Source organism: Condylura cristata, unplaced genomic scaffold (genome assembly GCF_000260355.1).
Source record: "Condylura cristata isolate star-nosed mole 26May11 unplaced genomic scaffold, ConCri1.0 scaffold00037, whole genome shotgun sequence".
NCBI lineage: Eukaryota > Metazoa > Chordata > Mammalia > Eulipotyphla > Talpidae > Condylura > Condylura cristata.
In genome coordinates, this window is record NW_004567138.1 from 5,950,881 (window position 1) to 5,969,698 (window position 18,818).

Here is an 18,818-nt window from a genome sequence, read left to right on the forward strand (position 1 = left end):
ACTTACTCAAAATGGAGACACTCTTGGTACTTGCACTGGGTGCTATAACGTGCCACTTAAGCACTGCAAAGCCATCAAGTTCAGGCCTAATTTGGGAACTGAAAATGGCACTCCCACCTGCAGTTGCCTAACCACACTGACGGCCACTCTGTGACGTGTGGCTTTGCCATCCTTAGTGGACTCTTTCGCTCAAGTTCATTCCCTTTCGTGAATCTTCAGTAGTTTTTCTTCTAACTACATTTTCTTATTCTTCTGTGACTCCTCCAGTTCTTTGAGAAATTTTGCACCAGCAAATCAACTCTAGACACAGATTGCTCTAATAAGTGGGGGACGGCCAAGACTCCAATAAGAGTTGGCTTCCCTGCTTGCAAAAAATCTCATAAATGGTCCATTTCTAAATCGTTCTACAGCTCTTTCTGCAATTTCAACCAGCTTCAATACAGTTGTAGATCTTTATTCATTATAATGGTGAAATACAGCCCAGTTCTGTATCTTGACGAAATGATTATTTTTAGTTTACGACTTCAGTTTGCCCTCCTTTTAAACTAAGATAAAGCATCAATATGTGTATATATACATATATACGCATGCACAAAGACACTCTAAATTCCCCAGAAGAAAGAATAAAACAGCACATAAATCAACTTTTGCAACACAGTAAAGCTAATTATAAAATCAAGGTAAATGTTAAATCAATAAGACTATGGTCAAAAAATTAATAATAATAAAACAAAGCAAAATAAAAAATGTTGAAACATAAATATAAGATAGTTTTCTACTATACTGTCTAAGTAAACTCCAATCCCAGAACCCATATTAATAAAATATAAAATCTCTTTGCCCTTCCCTCCACAATGCATATAAAATGGTTCTCTGGCTATAATTTCATATAAATGCTCATTTATTTCCCTTTTGTTAGATAATCTGCAGGCAAGTTAACACTATTGTTTGAAGATGAATAGGCAATTATCTTTTAGAATGGAAAAAAGAGAAAAACCACCTAAATACCCCTTGCAGACAACAAATAGAAGTTTTTTCTACATGATCTTTGGTCCAGAGTAAAGCAGGCAATTCCTAAAGCATGCCAACCTCACCCTACAATACCAGAACCCCAAAGATCCTATTACTTCAATCAACATGTTGAAATGCACACATGTCATTGGGAGAAATAAGAAAGCAAAGTTCACAAGTACAATTCTTTTAGCAAAAGCCACTCAAACATGGAAGGGGAAGAGGGAAATCAGGAGACTTGGTTTGTGGGTTTTGCCTTCAAAAAGTTTCTTTATAACCTCACACCGAGACTTCCTTGCTGCTACACAGTGTCTAGATGTCACAAAATTTGAAGCTGAGTGGGCCTTAAAGAGCAGGGCTCCAGCAGATGAAGATGTCAAGGATTCCAGTGAAGCGCCAATGTCACCAAGCTAGTTAGAGAGGGATGTTTTCACCCTGCCTGGGGACTCTGAAATCTTAAATGTCCTCAGGCCTAAGACTGGAGAGGATGTCTCCATCCCAGGGGATCCAGAGAACCAACCCCAAGCTTCTGCCTTCAGCATACTCAGCCTTGGCTCAAGGACCAGGCAGTTCTTGGAAGTACAAAAACAGAACTCTCTGTCAAGGCAGAAAGGAAGTCAAATGTCGCAAGAGCTCTGTCTATGCAGATCTGAACCAATCCCAAAGGGACACCGTGCATAAGAAAAATAATAAAAGGCAAGGAGTAAAAAGACCATATACTGGGGGGGGGGGGCGCGGGGGGGGGATGCAGTTGTTAGCCTTTTATAATATCCCTTTTCTGCCTTGTGATTGTCATACTAGGATTCTGATACTTAAGCTACCTAGTCAGGTAAATGATATTTTATACTGTACATATGTGAAGCAAAAACCACAAATAAAAATATAAAGAACTGGTTAAAATAAAAATTTTAAAATAAAATGAAAAAAGAGCAGAAGATAATGTGGGCAGAGGGAGGAAGGTATATGGAGTTTCAACTCAGCGAGCCACAGTTAAACCACTATGTGAAATTTCACAAATCACTTTTAGATTTAGCAACTTCCTCTAAGCCCTAGCACCCTCTTGCTGTGTGAGCTACCTTTGCTGACTCTGTTTCAAATTAGAATTACAGAATGAAGAGGGTTGGGCAATGCCAAGGAACAGAGACATTTTTCCCACCCCCACTTACAGGCAGCCACCCTGGATTGCAGGCCCCAGTGTGCCATGAACCAGACTTCCTGAGCAGGGGAGCTGCTGTGAACTGGGGGTGGAGCTGAGCAGCCTGGTGAAGCTACAGAATCCAGGTAGGAGGTGGACTGGGGGACTCTAGCTTTGACTTTACACATAGGACGGACCTTGGAGAGAGTAGGAAGGACAGACAAGTAAGAGACAGCTGGAAGGCACAGGTGGATGAGAGACATGTGCGGAGGCTGACAGTGGCAGCCATTATCTTGATCCTTCTGCCCCAGCTCTTTGGAAACTACTTCAGAACCCCCTTTCCTGTGGTCCCCCGCCAGGAGGTATCTTAGATTTGTGACCAGCTTTCAGGACCCTGCGGCCCACATTCGGCCAACTGCATCTGGCTGGGCATTTGTCTGTGAGGGAATAGATGCTTTGGGGTCTTCTATTGAGAAATGATGGTTAGAAATATCTTTCCTTTTCTATGCACACTAACTCTATTAAAGATCTATCACATTGGCCCTCCCTGGTGGCGCAGCGGGTTAAAGCACAGCACTGAGAAGCTGAAGCCACTTCCGCATGAGTTCGATTCTCGCCTGCCCAGGAGGTGACCACATGGCGTGGCTAAGCATCTACTTATTTTGTCTTTATGCAGCCAATGGCAGAATCCCTTGAGAATGTGTACCCCTTAATAGTCTGGGGTCTCTGGGTGCCCCTCATTAACACCTTAGCAGTCCAGGAGTCTGCATTCAACATTTTAAACAGTCTTCATGTTGTGGGAGATTCTCAAAGACATACTTCAAGTCAGATCAATGTAGCTAAGGCATAAAAGAAGATTAAACACTAATAACTACAAGTTATAAGCAAAGTTCCACTGTTATAAGGAATGATTCAGTAAGTGCACTTTTTTTTGGATAACTGAACGCATTACAATGGATTGAGGAGTTCATCTGCGCAGATGATCATGTTTGTTAAGCCCAAAGAGATAGTGATATTTAAGAAAGTCCACGTTTAACCAATACAAACTCCTTCAAGTAACTTTGCCCACTGATGACTCTCTTTTCTTATACCACATGGCAAAACTACTAGAAATTGTTAGTAGTAAGACTCAGCAAGTTCTCCCTTGATCTTGTTCACAACAAGAAACTTCTCAACAGAAAGCATCTCAAAAGCTTACAAGCAAACACTGCTATAAATTACATACTGAAATCACTGTATAAAAGGTACTGATATAAGGCACCACTTAGGTATAATCTCCTCATGAAATTTTTCTTTATAAATGTAACTGGGAGGCAGCCCTCCCTGGTGGCGCAGCGGGTTGAAGCACAGCACTAAGAAGCTTAAGCCACTTCTGCATGAGTTTGATCTCTGCCTGCCCCGGAGGTGACCACATGGCATGACAGACCTCTCCTGGCCGGCCTGCTGCTCCCCTCAGCAGTGTGCTTCGTCGACCTGCCTGTTCTGCTCCCCACTCTGTCTCTGGTGAATCCTCTCACCCTCTGCATCTCTGACCGGTACCTCAGTTCTGTATGAATAAATAAATAAATAAACCTTTAAAATAAATAAATGTAACTGGAAGGCCGGATTCCAAAAGTCTGGAGAGGACTTGTGGCACCTTTAACACATGTGAGCTGATTTTATAAACTGCTACAGGGAATTTCTACCTGTTGTTCACACAATTCTAAGGCACCTGGTCCCAAAATGGTATGAATCTCTGCATTTATAATTTGCATTCTTCACATAATGAAAAGGTTAGACTTAAACAATCCATGATTAACATTTAACTATCATCAACAGGGCTATTCAGTAACTTTCCAATCAGAAATTACCCCTATTCCATTTGGCATGCAGATTCCGAATATTAAACAGGCCTAAAAGGTTGGTTAAAAAAGAACTGATTTGGGCCCTCCCTGGTGGCACAGTCAATTAAAGCACAACACTGAGAAGCTAAAGCCACTTCAGCATGAGTTCTATCCCTGCCTGGGGCGTGGCAGACCCCTCCGGACCTGCCCACTGCTCCCTGCCCACTGCTCCCCTCAACAGTGTACTTGTCAGTTGGCCTGTTCTGCTCCCCACTCTGCCTCTGGTGAAGCCTCTCACCGCCCCTGCACTTCTGCTAAATAACCTTAGTTATTCATGCATAAATAAATAAACCTTTAAAAAAAAAGAACTGGATCCCAATTTTATATTCATTGAGCCCACTGCAATGCAAGAACGTAAATAGAGTTCTATTTCAACGCAACGACTATTTATTTAGTTCCTACTTTGTCTTAAGCACACCGGGATGACTAAGCTTCATCTTGTCACTGCCCATAAAGAAATGTCTCAGTACCTGTCTCAGTACCTCTTCTCAAATAGCTTTTCCCCTTCTGGAATATTCATGCCCCACCCCAGCCCATAATCCTTTCCGCAGTGAAGTAACAGCTCCCAGGGATCACCTCCCACACCCACCTCAGGACAGGCCCAGGGGTGCCAGAGTCCCTCTCAGGCACACCATGTGACAAGGGTTGACATGTAATAGAGTCGTTTAACAAGTTTAACGAGTGCTGATGATTTGTGTCCTGGAAGGCATAGGTCCTCATTAACCTCCACGGCCCCACTCAGGCCCAATGTCTGCCAGACAGCGCTCACTCAGTAAGTAACTATTGAGAGAAAGTTCTCCAAGTCTGGCAGGGCAAAGAAAAAATAAATAAATAAATAAATAAATAAATAGCAAAGACAAAGGTTAAGAGGCACGGGGGTATGGCAGAGTTCTATAGAGAAACAGAGGAAGAAAGGGAGTCCTACAGGAATCAGGGGGGGGTCCAGTTTCCAAGGGGAAGGGAGACAGTGAAGCCAGCAGGCTTGCAGGGAGCAGACAGGAGGAGGCGAAGTGAGAGATGAGGCCCAAGGCTTTAGGGAGATGGAAGTGGGCAGCGTGAGCAGAGCTGAAAGGTGCGAAGGACTCTGTATTCGAGGTACAGGAACTAGAGTCCCTGTGGTGACAGCAAGGCAGGGTGAAGTGGTGTCTCCAGTGCCAGGACAAGAAGCAAATCTGCAGGGATGGTCCTGGGGTCCAGAGCTACCTCTGGCCTCTCCCAGCTTCGCTACAAGGGAAGTTACCTAATCTTCGGAGGCCTGTTGAACTTGAAATTTATAGTGTAACTTGCCATGTTACAGCAATTAAGTGAGAGAATGTGTACAGCTGTCCTACGACAGACAGGGGACAACTCCAAAATCCTCCAAGCCTCCGCTTGAAAGTCCAGGGCACATAAGGCCCCCCTCAGCCTCGCTGCCCGCTCTCAACCACTGTCACATGGTTGTGTCACCCGCAGGCACTTTTCAGCGGGGTCAGCCCACCTCCACGGCTCACCCACACTCCCTGGACTGTGAGCACAGGTTCGGGCAGGGCTGGACAGTCCCCAACCTACCAGCCCTGGGCTCTCATTTCTATGGAATCTGCTGTTAGACTTCACAGTCTTGTGCTCCACACAGCTTATCTGGCAATTTCACAAAGCGAATCCCTTCAGAAGCCTAAGGGAACTTTTCATATTTGCACGAAAATCCAGGAGTGACCCCAATACTCAGGACGGGTCATAGGGTACCACCTCGTCAGGACTCTGGGACCAGGGTTGGGCCACCTCTCCCTGCTGAGGGCGCAGCCTTTCTCCCTGGCCCACGCCCAGCACACATGCTCCATCTCTCACCTGGAGCGGGCACCTCACCCCCTGGACCCCCTGCGCCCACCACGTCCCCTCCAGCCCTCATCTGCATAGGCTCCAGCACCAGAGGCTTCTTCCCAGCAATCTCCCTCACTCCCAGCCTTGCTGGAGAACTGTCTGCCCCCAGCAGTCTGCTTTCCCGTTTCACAGCCACAATGGGCATGTCCAGAGAAAGAAGTCAGCTTTTCCAGACGCCCCCTGATGCCTTGACATGTTCCCACCATCCTCCTCACACAACACCTGTCCTCCCTCCAAACACCAACAGCAGAGCAGTTGGTGTTGAATCTCAAAGCAGAGCAAGTCCACCTCTCTCGCTGTCTTCCCCTGTTATCATCTGCCAGCCTCCACATTCTTGGGGCCCACAGGTGCCACAGGCTTCTTCTCACTCCCACCCTCTAAGTCACCTGGCTGGGGGGGCGACCCCTCACAGCCCCCAATTCCTTGAACTGCTAAGCTCTCAAGACCCTGCCCTGTCCGCACTGACTTCTGTCACCACCCGGATTCAGCAGGAACCCTCAACTCCAGTGTCCCACCTGGCTCTCACTTCCGCTGCACCCATCCCTCACAACCCCACCCACCAAGCTGTTTCTCTTCACTTTTAGCACGTCCAACTACTAGAGAGTATCTTTCGACACCTTTACGTTTTCCCCCTTGACACTGTTATTCACTTTTATACAGTAACTGGTTTTCCCCTCAGGTATAGTCCTGTAGTTTTCCTCCACCACAGCACCTGTGAGCCATCATCACCACTGTCCCTTGTGCTCTTCCCTTCTCTGTTCTGACCTCTCACCTTCCCCTCCTGGATGCCTCAGATTTGAGGCCAGCTTACCAGCTCTGTCTTTTTCTTGACCCTTTGTTTGGTTTCTCTATCTTCCCCATGTAAGTGAAACCATCTGATATTTAACTTTTGCCTTCTGACTTACTTCACTAGCATAATCCCTTCCAGCTCCAACCATGTTGTCCCAAATGGCAAGAATTTGTCCTTTTTAATCGCTGAATAATATTCCACTGTGTGTATATCCCACAGCTTTTGGTCCACTCATCAGTGTGAGGACATTAAGGTTGGAAATAGTGCTCCAATGACCATAGGAGGGCAGGTTTCCTTACAAATTAGCATTTTTGTGTTCTTTGGGTAGATTCCTAGGACTGACAAAACATTCCAGCAACCTTCTCTGCAAATGTCCAACTGTCTGTTATGCTTTTAATCCTAACAGCTGCTGCTGAGAGAAAGTATGGCATAATAATTGTTGATTGTCAGTGGGTTGACTACACTCAGCATCTCAACCCAGCTCATTCTCCCCTCCCCTGCAACAACCACACCAAACCTTCCAATGCTCATTCTCTGCTTTTCCACGCCTACAGCGATGACCTCCTACACCACCTGACGAAAATGAAGCTTTCTGATCCTTCTGTGATCCTTCAGCGTCATGGCTTGAGAAGCCCGTGGGGAGCCTGTCCACCCTGATACCTGCATTCAGTAGGTCTGGGCCGGCCCTCAGCAACACATGTCACAGTATATTCTGGTGCTGGGCCAGGCACCAAGTTTTAAGGAAAACTCTGAGGGATTGCAACTCCTGGCCACTGTCTGTTTTTGTATGTCCTGGTAACTAAAACATGGTTTACAATTTTAAAGGGTTGAAATAAATCAAAAGAAGACAATTTCATGGCAAGTGTAAATGATATGAAATTCAAATTTCAGTGTCCGTAAGTATGAGGAGAACACAACCATGTTTACTTATTTACATACTCTCTGTAGCTGTTTTCACGCTGTGATGGCCAAGTTGAGTAGTGCAACAGACTCAAGGGCCAGCAAAGCTCAAAATATTTACTGTGTGGACTGTTCTGGAAAATGTTTGCTATAGTAAATAACGCCAGGTTGCACATGGGGATGCACATATCTTTTTGCATTAGGTTTCATATATTTTTTTTAAAGATTTATTTATACATACAAGAACTGCGGTACAGGCCAGGGGTGCAGGGGCTGAGAGGATTCACTAGAGACAGAGGTGGGGACCAGAGCAGGCAGATCAATGAAGTACACTGCTGAGGGGAGCAGTGGGCGCATCAGTAGAGATCTGCTGTGCCATGTGGGTCAGCTCCCAGGCCAGGGATCAAACTCATATTGCAGTGGCTACAGAGAGCCTCACCAGTGCTGCACTTCAACCCCTGGTGCCACTAGGGAGGGCCAGCTTTCATATTCTTCATATTAATACCCAGAGGTGGAACAGCTTGTTCATATGGCATTCCTACTCTTAATGTTTTTGAGGGAAGTTCACTCTTTTTCATTAGTAGAAACAACCTAAAGACCTATCAAAGGATAAATGGATAAGAAGTTGTGCTATACACATGTACACAAAGGAATACTACTCAGGGCCCTCCCTGGTGGTCCAGCGGGTTAAAGCACAGCACTGAGAAGCTAAAGCTGCTTCTGCATGAGTTCGATCCCGGCCTGCCACGGAGGTGACCACATGGCGTGGCAGACCTCTCCTGATCTACCCGCTGCTCCCCTCAGCAGTGTATTTTGTAGATCTGCCTGTTCTGCTCCCCACTCTGTCTCTGGTGAAGCCTCGCGCCGCCCCTGAGCCTCGGGCCTATACCCCAGTTCTGTATGCACAGATAAATAAATCTTTAAAAAAAAAAAATACTACTCGGCTAGAAAGATGAAACCTTGTCCCAAGTTTGCTAAGCCCAGTCTGTAAGATGAATGCGAACACTTCACTGGAGTTCCAGCTTCCTGTGACGCTGCTTACTGCCCCCACCCAAGAGCGCCCACTAGCCACTTCTGTGGCCTGTGGCTCCTTGAGTGAAGCACATCCGCTAGCGCCACAGAGAACAGCTCTGTCCCTGCACCCTTGCAGCCCCAGGGCTAGATTCACAAGTCTCCCAACTCCCTGCTGTCATGAATCATTCTCAGATTTGGGAGCCATCAGCACCAACCATCCTGAGGTTGCCTTAACTATCCCATGGCCAGGACCACCCACAGAGAAGCAGCCAGAGAAGCAGGGCAGAGAATGTACATTGCCTGTAAGTTTCCAGGTTGCTGCTCCTGGGCCAGGTCCCCCAAGGAGCAGCTCTGGTGGACAGGCGGCCCCCATCCACCCCAATATGAGTTCTGGAGGATGGGCCTTATTTTAGTCATGTCTGAATCACCACCCCAGGAATTCCTGGAACAGAGGAGAAACTCAATACTTATTGTTCATGGTCTAACCAGATTATTTTCCTTATGTAAGCAATCATTTGCAATATCAGACAATAAAGAGGAATTTAAGTGGAGAGGAGAGAGCTGACCTTGCAAGAACTATTTTCCAAAAAGAATATGTAGCAGTCCTCCCCACCTTCTTTCTCCAGCTTCATTTTCCATTATCTCAGTTACCTGCCGTCAGCTTCACGACAAACCTTCGATCTACACGAAGGTATTTTTAGATATCGCTTGAAATAACGTTTCGTATAGCCTATTGTTAGAACTGTCCTCATTTATCATTAATTATTGTTGTTAATCTCTTACTGTGGCTAATTAGTAAATTAAACTTTACCACAGACATGTATACATAGAAAATAATACGATCCATGCTTTTAGGTCTCCACTGCAGGTCTTGGGTCGTATTCTTTGGGGATTACGGGGTCAGCAGTAAAGTAGCCTCCTGCCTGTGCTAAGCTGAGCTCAACTGCAAAAGCTCCAGGGTGCAGAGCAGATTGTTCCGTCAGAAACCCAAAGGCACAGCAGGGAGTCAGAGTGATGGGGCAGGGAAGATAGTGAAAAAACCTTGTTCCCATGAAGACCAGTCTGCCCACTTCAAAATGAGAGCCTATACATTGAAGTCTGCTCATGTAAATCATTAGCATTGGCATTTATGATTACTGATGATAAGCTCTTCTAAGCACCTGCTCTATCACTAGAATATAAGGATGAAACCTCAACCTCAAAGAGCCTTGAAGTTCAGCACAGAGCCCAGCAGGATAACCATTTAACATGACAGTTATTAAGTGTCAAATGTAAACCCTATCAAAGTAAACAGTTTTCCACAAGACTCTAACGTATCCCTTGCTGTCCCTTTTCTGTTCGACCAGGGCACTGTTTAGGAACCTCTGATAGCACCTGTAAAGGTCTGTGAGAATAAGGCACATGTATACTTAAATAGGTGCTTGGTGTCCCCTACCTAGATATAAACTATTCTAGGACGGAGACCTTGATTATTTTCATCCCTGTGTTTCCATCACCTGACCAGACACCTGGTACTACCAGTTTTAAATCAATATTTAATTAGTTTAATAATGACTGTGGAATGTGAGTTGAGCTTTTAAGAAAGGGTAAAACTCAGATAAGGGGAACTTAAAGGTTGGGTTTTCCAAGAATGAACAAGGGAACCAACCAGGTGACAGAACGCCCCAGAAGCCTGTGGTCAGCGGTCCTGGAGAAACGATCAAAAACCAGTACTTTAGCACCATTAATCTGATTGCCAGGTCTTCGGAGCTTGGTCTTCATTCATTCCACTTTTAAACAATAACGCAAGCTTAAGTTAATAGTCCCAAACTTTCGTTGCTGTAATCTCAGAATCATTTCCTGGATTCTTAGATCCTGGTGTACTTTCCTTACCTCTTTCTCTGCTGATCATATAGTGGAACAGGGGCAGGGAGGGGGTAGAAAAGTCAAAAAAGAATTCTACTCTTTAACACTGCATTGATACTTTATGCAAACACACACAGTTTGGGGGTGCCAGTAGGGGAAAGTAGCCCTGACCGCCAGAATTCCCCATCACCAACATGGAAACTCCTTAAAGCCAGAAAAGGTTTCTTTCTCAGCTTTCCCAACTTAGGATATGAGCACACATCACACAAATTAATAACATCAACATTAAAAGCATTCATCCTGTTAGTTCAGTCATTCTGCAAACCGAGAAGCCTCTGGTTCAAGACGGATCATGTCACACTCCACAGTCATAACAAAGCAAAAAAGGCAAGAGCAGATGATTTAAAGTGAACAAAACACTCATCTTCCATTCCTTGATGGGAAAGAGAGGTTCTGACCTCATTTATCTTGGGTAAGTGAATTACTCTGTCCTTGAAATTCTACTAGCAGCCAGAGCTCGGTATTTACTAGACAGACGGGGAGTCATTACTTTAGGCCGTTTTCAAGCAACCCCTCTGGGAGGCCCCCCAACCATCACCCACTTCTCTACTCTGTAGCCACATGGCTGTGCTCTGTGTGTCTCTAATTAAAGAAGACATTTTACATTGAATATCTTTAGGCAGATGCCCAACTAGTAAAAGTCCCTGGAAATTAAAACCATAGTCTTGTCCTCAGTAAAGGACATTGCACACAGACTCCCCCGGTGGTTAACAGAACAGGGAATTGGAAAAATCTGTTGAAAAGGAGTGAGTTCCTCACTCACAAGGTAGAATGTTGCATGGACATTGCTCAATGGATATTCCCAGTTTCATAGATGAGCTCCTTGAGATAGGCACACCCAGAACTCAAAGACATTCTGGAAATGCCATCAACTGAGAAATTATGAACATCAGTATGAACTGGTGAGACAGTAGACTCGACATCTCTGCAGAAGATGGGAAGACCCACATGGGAAGCTGAGGCTAATAAACGACCACATTTAATGGGGTGAGTGAACGTGTATGAAGAATTGCCCCCTCGATCTGACTCAACTTTTCTCTCTGCCTTTGTTCTGTGACCAGGAGAAGACCCTGTGGACTATAGTGCCTCAGGCCAGTCACCTTTGCAAAAGATGGGGGTGTTCTGCTGGTAGGAATGCAAACTAGTACAACCACTATAGAAAACGTAGGCAGGTTCCTCAAACTGCTTAACATGGAGCTTCCATATGACTCAGCAATCCCACTCCTAGGTATCTACCCAAAAGACACAAAAACACTGATCCAGAAAGATACCTGCACCCCCATGTTTACTGCTGCTTTATTTACAATAGGAAAGACATGGAAACAACCCAAATGCCCAAATGTGGATGACTGGATTAAAAAGAGGTGGTGCATATACACATGGAATATTACACAGTAATCAAAAAAGATAAACTCATGCCTTTTGCAGCAACATGGCTGGAGCTGGAAGGGACCGTGCTTAGTGAAATCAGCCAGAAAGGAAAAGAAAAATACTGATGGCTTCACTCATAGCAGGAGCATAAAGGACCAGAGGGAAAATAATAATAATAATGATGAACAACTATATACCAGAGACATTTTACGGGGGTGGAGTAGGAAATGGGATCAAAAATTGTGAGGGGGGGGGAAGTGCCCAGGACTATGGTGATGGCACACACGGGTGATTTGGTGATGGGAAACCCATGGGGATTACAATTGAGATGGGAAAAGGCCCAAATGATGTAAAAATAAACTGTCATAATAAAAAAAAGGGGGGGTGCTGTGAGATGGGAAGTATCCCCCACTGTGTCCCCCTGGGCCTGGGTGCAGCTCTCATTGAGTGCGAACAGCAGAGCTTGCTTCATCGCCTTTCTGGCACCTGGTCTTGGCACCTCAACATCCTGTTGGCTCCTATAAGGCTGCCCTCAGCTCCTCAGTAGTTCACTAGCAACCACTAGGTGGATTCTGAATTCTGCCAGAGCCCTGTCTGATAAAAGGATCTTCTATGTGGGTATTTTTTCTAAGCACAGTTTCGCCACACCAAAGTGTAAGTCTCATCCTCGACATCTCCCATCCCTTACATGAGGATGGTGAGGTCCCCAGAGGGTGGGGCCAGAAAAGAGCCAGAAAAGCAGCCACAGAGGAAGTCTGCAGGCAGAGTGGGAATGACACCCAGTCTGTCTGATCTTTAAAAGGCCTTGAACATGTGGGGGGGGGGACATGCCAAGCTTCCAAATTCTCAAGCCACCCTTTCGCCTCAAACCACATTATTTGTGGTCTGGGATTTTCCCTGGACCTAAAAATAACCTACCTGGGGCTTTGCACTGGAAATGTTTTTTCCACCTACAATCACTCAAGACTTCATTCTGCAAGGGGGTTGGGCAGTTGGGGGTCCTGAGCGCTAACAGATCACAGGTGCTCCTTCTTTGCTCATCGCCCACATTTTTTCTTCAGTTCCTCCCAGAAATCCTTCCCTCCCAGTTTCAAACATCCCCAAGGCTCTTTTGTTCTTTTTCATAAATTAAAAACAGAGCTCCTTTAACAGAAGGAGAGTGGGAATGAGGGTAGATGCTGTTAAAAAGCACTTAACAACACCCTGCTTCCAGGGTCCATTGAGCTATCACTTTCCATCTAAAAAGTCTCCATGGGTTCCTCTCTAGAGCTGCGCAGATTAGGTTAAAACAAAAAATACAATCAAAATACAAGGTGATGAGGGGGTGGAGGAGTAAGTGAAAAACAAACTCCTGAAGGAAATGTGACTGAGTTATCCTTTGTGCTACTCTGGGGCCTCCCTGGTGGCACAGGGGTTAAATCTCAGCGCAATGAAGTGCAGCCACTGTAGCACAAGTTGGAGTTCTATACCTGGCCAGGGAGCTGACCCACAAAACACAGCAGACCTCTCCTGTCCCTATTCGCTGCTCCCCTCAGCAATGTATTTCAGTCAATACGGCTGTTTTGCTCCCCACTCAATCTCTGGTGAATTCTCTCACCACCCTCCACCCGGCCCCAGCTGCAAGGGGTTAAGTCTAAGAACTATGAGGCTATCCACAGTCACTGCAGCACCAGTTCGATCCCCAGCAAAGGAGGCGACCCACATGGCACAGCAGACCTCTACTGTCTCTCCCACTGTTCTCCTCAGCAGTTTACTTAGTCAATCTGCCTGTTCTGCTCCCCACTCTGTCTCTGGGGAATCCACTCAACACCCCCCGTTTCTGGAGTGTACCCCAGAAATTGTGCTCTTGTATGCATAAATAAATAAAATAAATCTATATAAAAAAAGAGTCTGCTACTTTGCCTTCGCCTGGGTCTCTTGTACCCAAACTACAAACAGCACAGTAATTTACAACAAGAGTTAGCATCCCATTTTCCTAACTTCTGTGTTTGCCACTGATGAGAAGGCAACAGTCAGATCCACAGAGGGAGTCAGGGAGGAGAGTAGCTCAGTAAACAACACAGAACCGCCCAAGTCTCACTTCCTCCTTGCTGAAGGAATGTGACTAGAAAGGACAGCAGGTATGTTCTTGTTTGAAAAGGAGAGGAAAAAAAAACACTAATGTATGGCAAAATGGGAGAAATTCAGCATGAAACAAAGCCGTCAGAAGTGAATGAGGTCCCTTCCAGTTCACTGTTCCCACCACTGAGTTAGTGACTCACCACAGACTACAAGACAGCACCTCAAGAGGAAAGAAAATGAGAGCCTCAGGAAGATTTCTTACCAGGAATGACTGTTCCTTGTTGCCATTTTCAATTTAAGGGTTCCTGGAAGGTTCCGATAACTTCCACATTCAACAAAACTATGAAGGCTTCTCCCACTAACGTGTCCTATTCAGGAGTCTGCAACCTCAAGGATAAACCGACTGAATAAGGTTCTCCAGAACTAGAGTCCACAGGCCAAGCACGGAACAAAATCATCATCACCCTGCTTTGACAAGTCTCGCCGCTCAAGTCTCACACCAGAGCTGCCGTTTCAAAACTACAAGTGAAATCAGGCTTATTTTTACGTAACGTCATCTTAATGAACAATGATAAGAAGAACTTGACTATATTAGCAGAAGAAAACACTTGATTCTCATTTATCCAACCTGCTTACAGGAAGCGAGTCAGCCCAAAACTTCAAACAAAAAGAAAGAAAAAAGTTCACTGGAACCTGTCGTGCGGAGTATGTCAACGTAGAAGAACAAAAACGTCAACTCCAAAAATAAACAAACAAACAAATGAATAAAACCCACCTGTCCTGATTTGCAGCGCTAAAATTCTGCTGCAGGGGCGGGGACCCAGGTAGACCACACTCCCTCGCTTCCCCCACCACCACCACCACGCCCCCCCACTACCACCAGCCCCAGGCTCCCCGCCGCCAAGGGCTCTGGGAAGATCCCAGCGCCCCGTGCCCCTGCGGGCCCCCGCGGCGCCCGGTTACCTGATCCAGCGGGATGCCCAGGAGCTCGCTGAGCGGGTGCAGACAGGTGGAGCCCGTGGTGCGGTAGGAGAGGCTGGACGACGGCTCCGCTGCCATCCTGCATCTTCAGGAGGCGGCAGCCCCGACCGCACCCCGCTTTCAGCGTCCTCGCGGCCCCCGAGTGCTCGCGGGTGGCTCAGCGAAGGGGCGCGCGGTCGCCTCGCTCCGCGGACCCAGCAGCGAGGCCCCGGGACGCGAGCGGCGCAAACTCCCCGGGCGCAAACTTGGCTTTGGCGCAGCGGCCACTGGCGCGTAGGAGGCCGCGGCCCAGCGCGCTGGGCTTCCCGCTCCCCTCCTCTCGGCGCTCATTGGCCGGCCTCCCGGGACAGCCCCGGGAGGGAGGGAAAGCGGGGACCCGGAGCCCAGCCCCCGCGCGCCACCCGGCCCGCCCAGCCCGGCTTGAACCTGGGCCACCCGGAGCGGGAAAGCGTCGCCAGCGGGCGCAGCCGCCTCGCCCTGCGGCTGGAAGCGCGCATCCCCGCAGGGCGGAGGCGCCTCGCTCGGTCCTCCTCCGGGCTCGCCGTCCAGTCTCCCCGCCGCACGATCCGACCACCACCCCCAACTACCCGGCTGGCGCCTTTCACCGGAGAGCGCCCTCCGCCCCACCTAGTTCTGGTTTCGCGGCAATGGTGGAACATCCCTGCGGGTCCCCGCGCCGGCTGACTTTGCCTGCGCTTTTCTTCCGAGCGTTCTCCCTCGCCGCCCTTTCTGCAAAGGGTAAATCTGCCCGATTACTGAAACTCAGGGAGATCCCCGCACCTCCGCACTCACTTCCCTTCTATTCGTGGGGCAAGACTTAACTTCCTACACTCTGATCCGACAGGTCTGTGTCACGAAAGCCAATGCACGCCCCGGGAATGAGACTTACTCCCCCTGTAAGAGCGGGGCTGCTATTACAAGACTTGCAGTCCGCGTGTCTTGCAAGCATAACTTCTAAAAAGAGGTACAGGCCCCTTCCCTTCTTCTCTGTCCCCAAACACCCAACTGCACCTTGTACCTGGAACTTGGGAGTGGTCCTTGGAGCAACCCCCAACCCCCAGTTTACCGGTTTATGAGTAGGTTTTGAATATCAGATCACTCTGGAAGATCCTTTCCAGGATAGGCCGTATGCATGTGGAAGGGGTTTAGGAGAGTAGTGCTCTGAGCTGATATGCAGGAAACCAAAAATACGGAATTCATGTGCACCTGTATTCAGGCTTCCTCCTTTTCCCAAACCGAAGCTAGTCCCAGCAGGTAACCAGGGAGCAGTTACCCGGGATTCCTTGGTGAAAAAGCCAACCAAATAGGTAGGTGGTGACTTTTGGGCAGAGCTGATTATCAGTGTGGCCCCGGGCTGCAGTCCTCCCCTACTCTGTGACACCTTCCCTCCAAGGCAAGGGTTTCATCACCAACCTGCTGTGCTGAACTATAAATGGCCTGGCCAATTTCTCAGCCAAATTGAAGGGTCAAGAAAAGAGGCCGCCGTATTACCGCTTCTGTCGCCATGGAGACTTTGTAGGGAGCCACAAACTCTGGAAGACCATCTCTGCTCTGCTCATATACCCCCAAACATGGTCACACTCATACACATATGCTTAAGTATCAGCAAAGTTACCCAAACTCATTAAATTTCACACAGTCCTGGAAACTGACCAGAATTGAAGCAATGTTCCTCTTATCTTGAGTAAGATGACAGTTTATGGAAGGTGTTTGAGAGCAGAAGGGGCTTTAAAGCCTTGTTTAATAAAATCAGCACTCAGCTGTGAACTGCCAGAAAGGAAAAGTAGGCCAGTTTGGGTAGTATTTATGAAGCAAATACCTCTGACCACTGAAAATTTTCCACAAACAAAGCTATGCTCTTCAGACTTCAAAAAATAGTCTTCATGTTGGCAGATTTGCTTCTGCTCAACAAAACAGATTATAATCTAGCCTAAAATTTTCCCTTTAAGACCCAGTAACTAGTTTTGGATCTTAAAAACAAAATGTTACCAAATTTAAATCTTACTAGTTTTGTGCTACTGATACTATAGCACAAGAAACACTGAAAAAGTTATTTACTGTCACAGTAGCAAAGACTACATTAGTTACACAATAGATTAATTAAATAGCTCTCCGCAGACCTATGATCCTAAAATAATCTGAGAGCTACACTGTGGCTACTTCTGTCTCTTTTCCTTCCCATTAATTTGTGCTTCTATCTTCTGTCAATTGCATGTTATTAACAGTGATACATCCTTATAATATAAACATACACATAATATATATGTACAGAGTGTATATCATATATAGATAAGTATATGTACTATGTACAAATAACTAGACAACTTGACAAAATTTGTTTCATTTACCCGTGACAGTGACCCAGGTGGAAGTTCTTAGAATTTCTGTTTTACAGATGAGAAAGTGAGTTATGAAGCTGAAGTAAATGGTTGTATTTAGGGAGGCAAAGTAAAACAAACCCATCTGTTCCAGAGCTTGGGCTCTCAGGCTCCTCTGAAGCAAGGATTTGTCTTGGGCAAGAAGTCCGCCCACATACCTGACACAGAACTGTCATTCCAGGAACAGACATTTCATTCACTGCTCAAGAACTAGGTGACAGAGTGACACCAGGGCGCTCTGTCTTTGCCTGTTTCCTATCTGCAGTGGAATAAGGCTTGATATCAAGGTCAGGCTTTTAATTTCCTTCATGCTCAGAGCATGAAGTCATCCAGGAGACCCAGTGCACATCTGATGGTTGGCCTAAAATTAAAGGCGAGCAGCCATAAAAAGCCCTGAAGAAGATTCCAGCATGTGATACTGGGAAGGGTGATACTAGGGACTGATCAAAATTCAACACCAGTCACACACCAATCCAGACCCAGCCAAAGGCACTCAAACAACAAAGCTGAATGACAACGATCCTCAAATGTTCCAAGAGTATAACCCAGCAGAAGATAAAATTGTAATGATACATTCAGTCGAGATTGAACCAAAGATAATGTCCAGGAAAACCAAATTAAAGTTGTCTACAATGAGAGAGTCTGTGTAAAATTAAAATTACCACTTTAATACGACTATGTATTTATGTAATGATATTGTATATTCACAGAGCATATTCATTTATATCATCCCTTTCGATCACCCCAGTTCTTTGAGGCTGAAAGGGCAGGTCTTATTATCATTTTCATTATTATGACTTCATCCTTTCCATTTTAATGTGTGAGAATATTAAGTTTCTGGAAATTTGCAGCTGGCTTATCCAGTTAGTAACTAGCAAACACAGGATTCAATCTTGGCTGTACCAAGTCTTTTTATTATACTAGGAGTCCACCTTCAGGAAACCAACAGAAATTATTGCTTGCAAAGGATATTAAACCCCATTTTTTAATGAAATTCTTTTTTTACTTTATTGTTAATTTGGGAATAGTATTCGATTTCTCTTTGAACTACAGTCTCTGTAGTTCTGCTACCACCATAACACCCACAATTCCTACTCCTAAGAATCTATCCAAGAACACAGAAACACAAATTGAAATAAAACCTGTCCTCCTATGTTTATTGTAGCACTATTTATGATAGCTAAGACATGGAAACAAGCAAAATGGCCCAAAACAGATAAATGGATCAAGAAGAAGCACTTACACACAAAGGAATACTACTCAGACATCAAAAGTAACACATGCCATTGGCAGCAATGTGGATGGATCTGGGAGTGATTATGCTAAGCAAAATAAGTCAGAAGGAAAAAGATAAATATCAGATGGTTTCACTTATATATGGAATATAGGGAAGCTAAAAAAGGGCCAGGAAAAAGACAAACCTGGCAAGCTGGCCAGAGATCTGAGGCATCCAGCAGGGAGGGAGAAGGAAGAGCATTAAATCCCATTTGAGAATTGATGGAAGAATGGTCTAAAGTGACCCACACTGGGCA

The 18,818-nt window shown here is 46.1% G+C and overlaps 1 protein-coding gene across 1 annotated transcript in view; it reads right to left on the reverse strand.

Moving 5' to 3' along the window:
• Positions 1–15,157, reverse strand: part of MBOAT1 (membrane bound O-acyltransferase domain containing 1) — a 109,351-nt gene extending 94,194 nt beyond the window's left edge. Inside the window, exon 1 of the mRNA XM_004693311.2 lies at positions 14,891–15,157. Within this exon, the coding sequence (XP_004693368.1) occupies positions 14,891–14,986 (96 nt within the window). The 5' untranslated portion in view covers positions 14,987–15,157. The remainder of the gene's footprint in view (positions 1–14,890) is intronic.
• Positions 15,158–18,818: the final 3,661 nt, after the last annotated feature.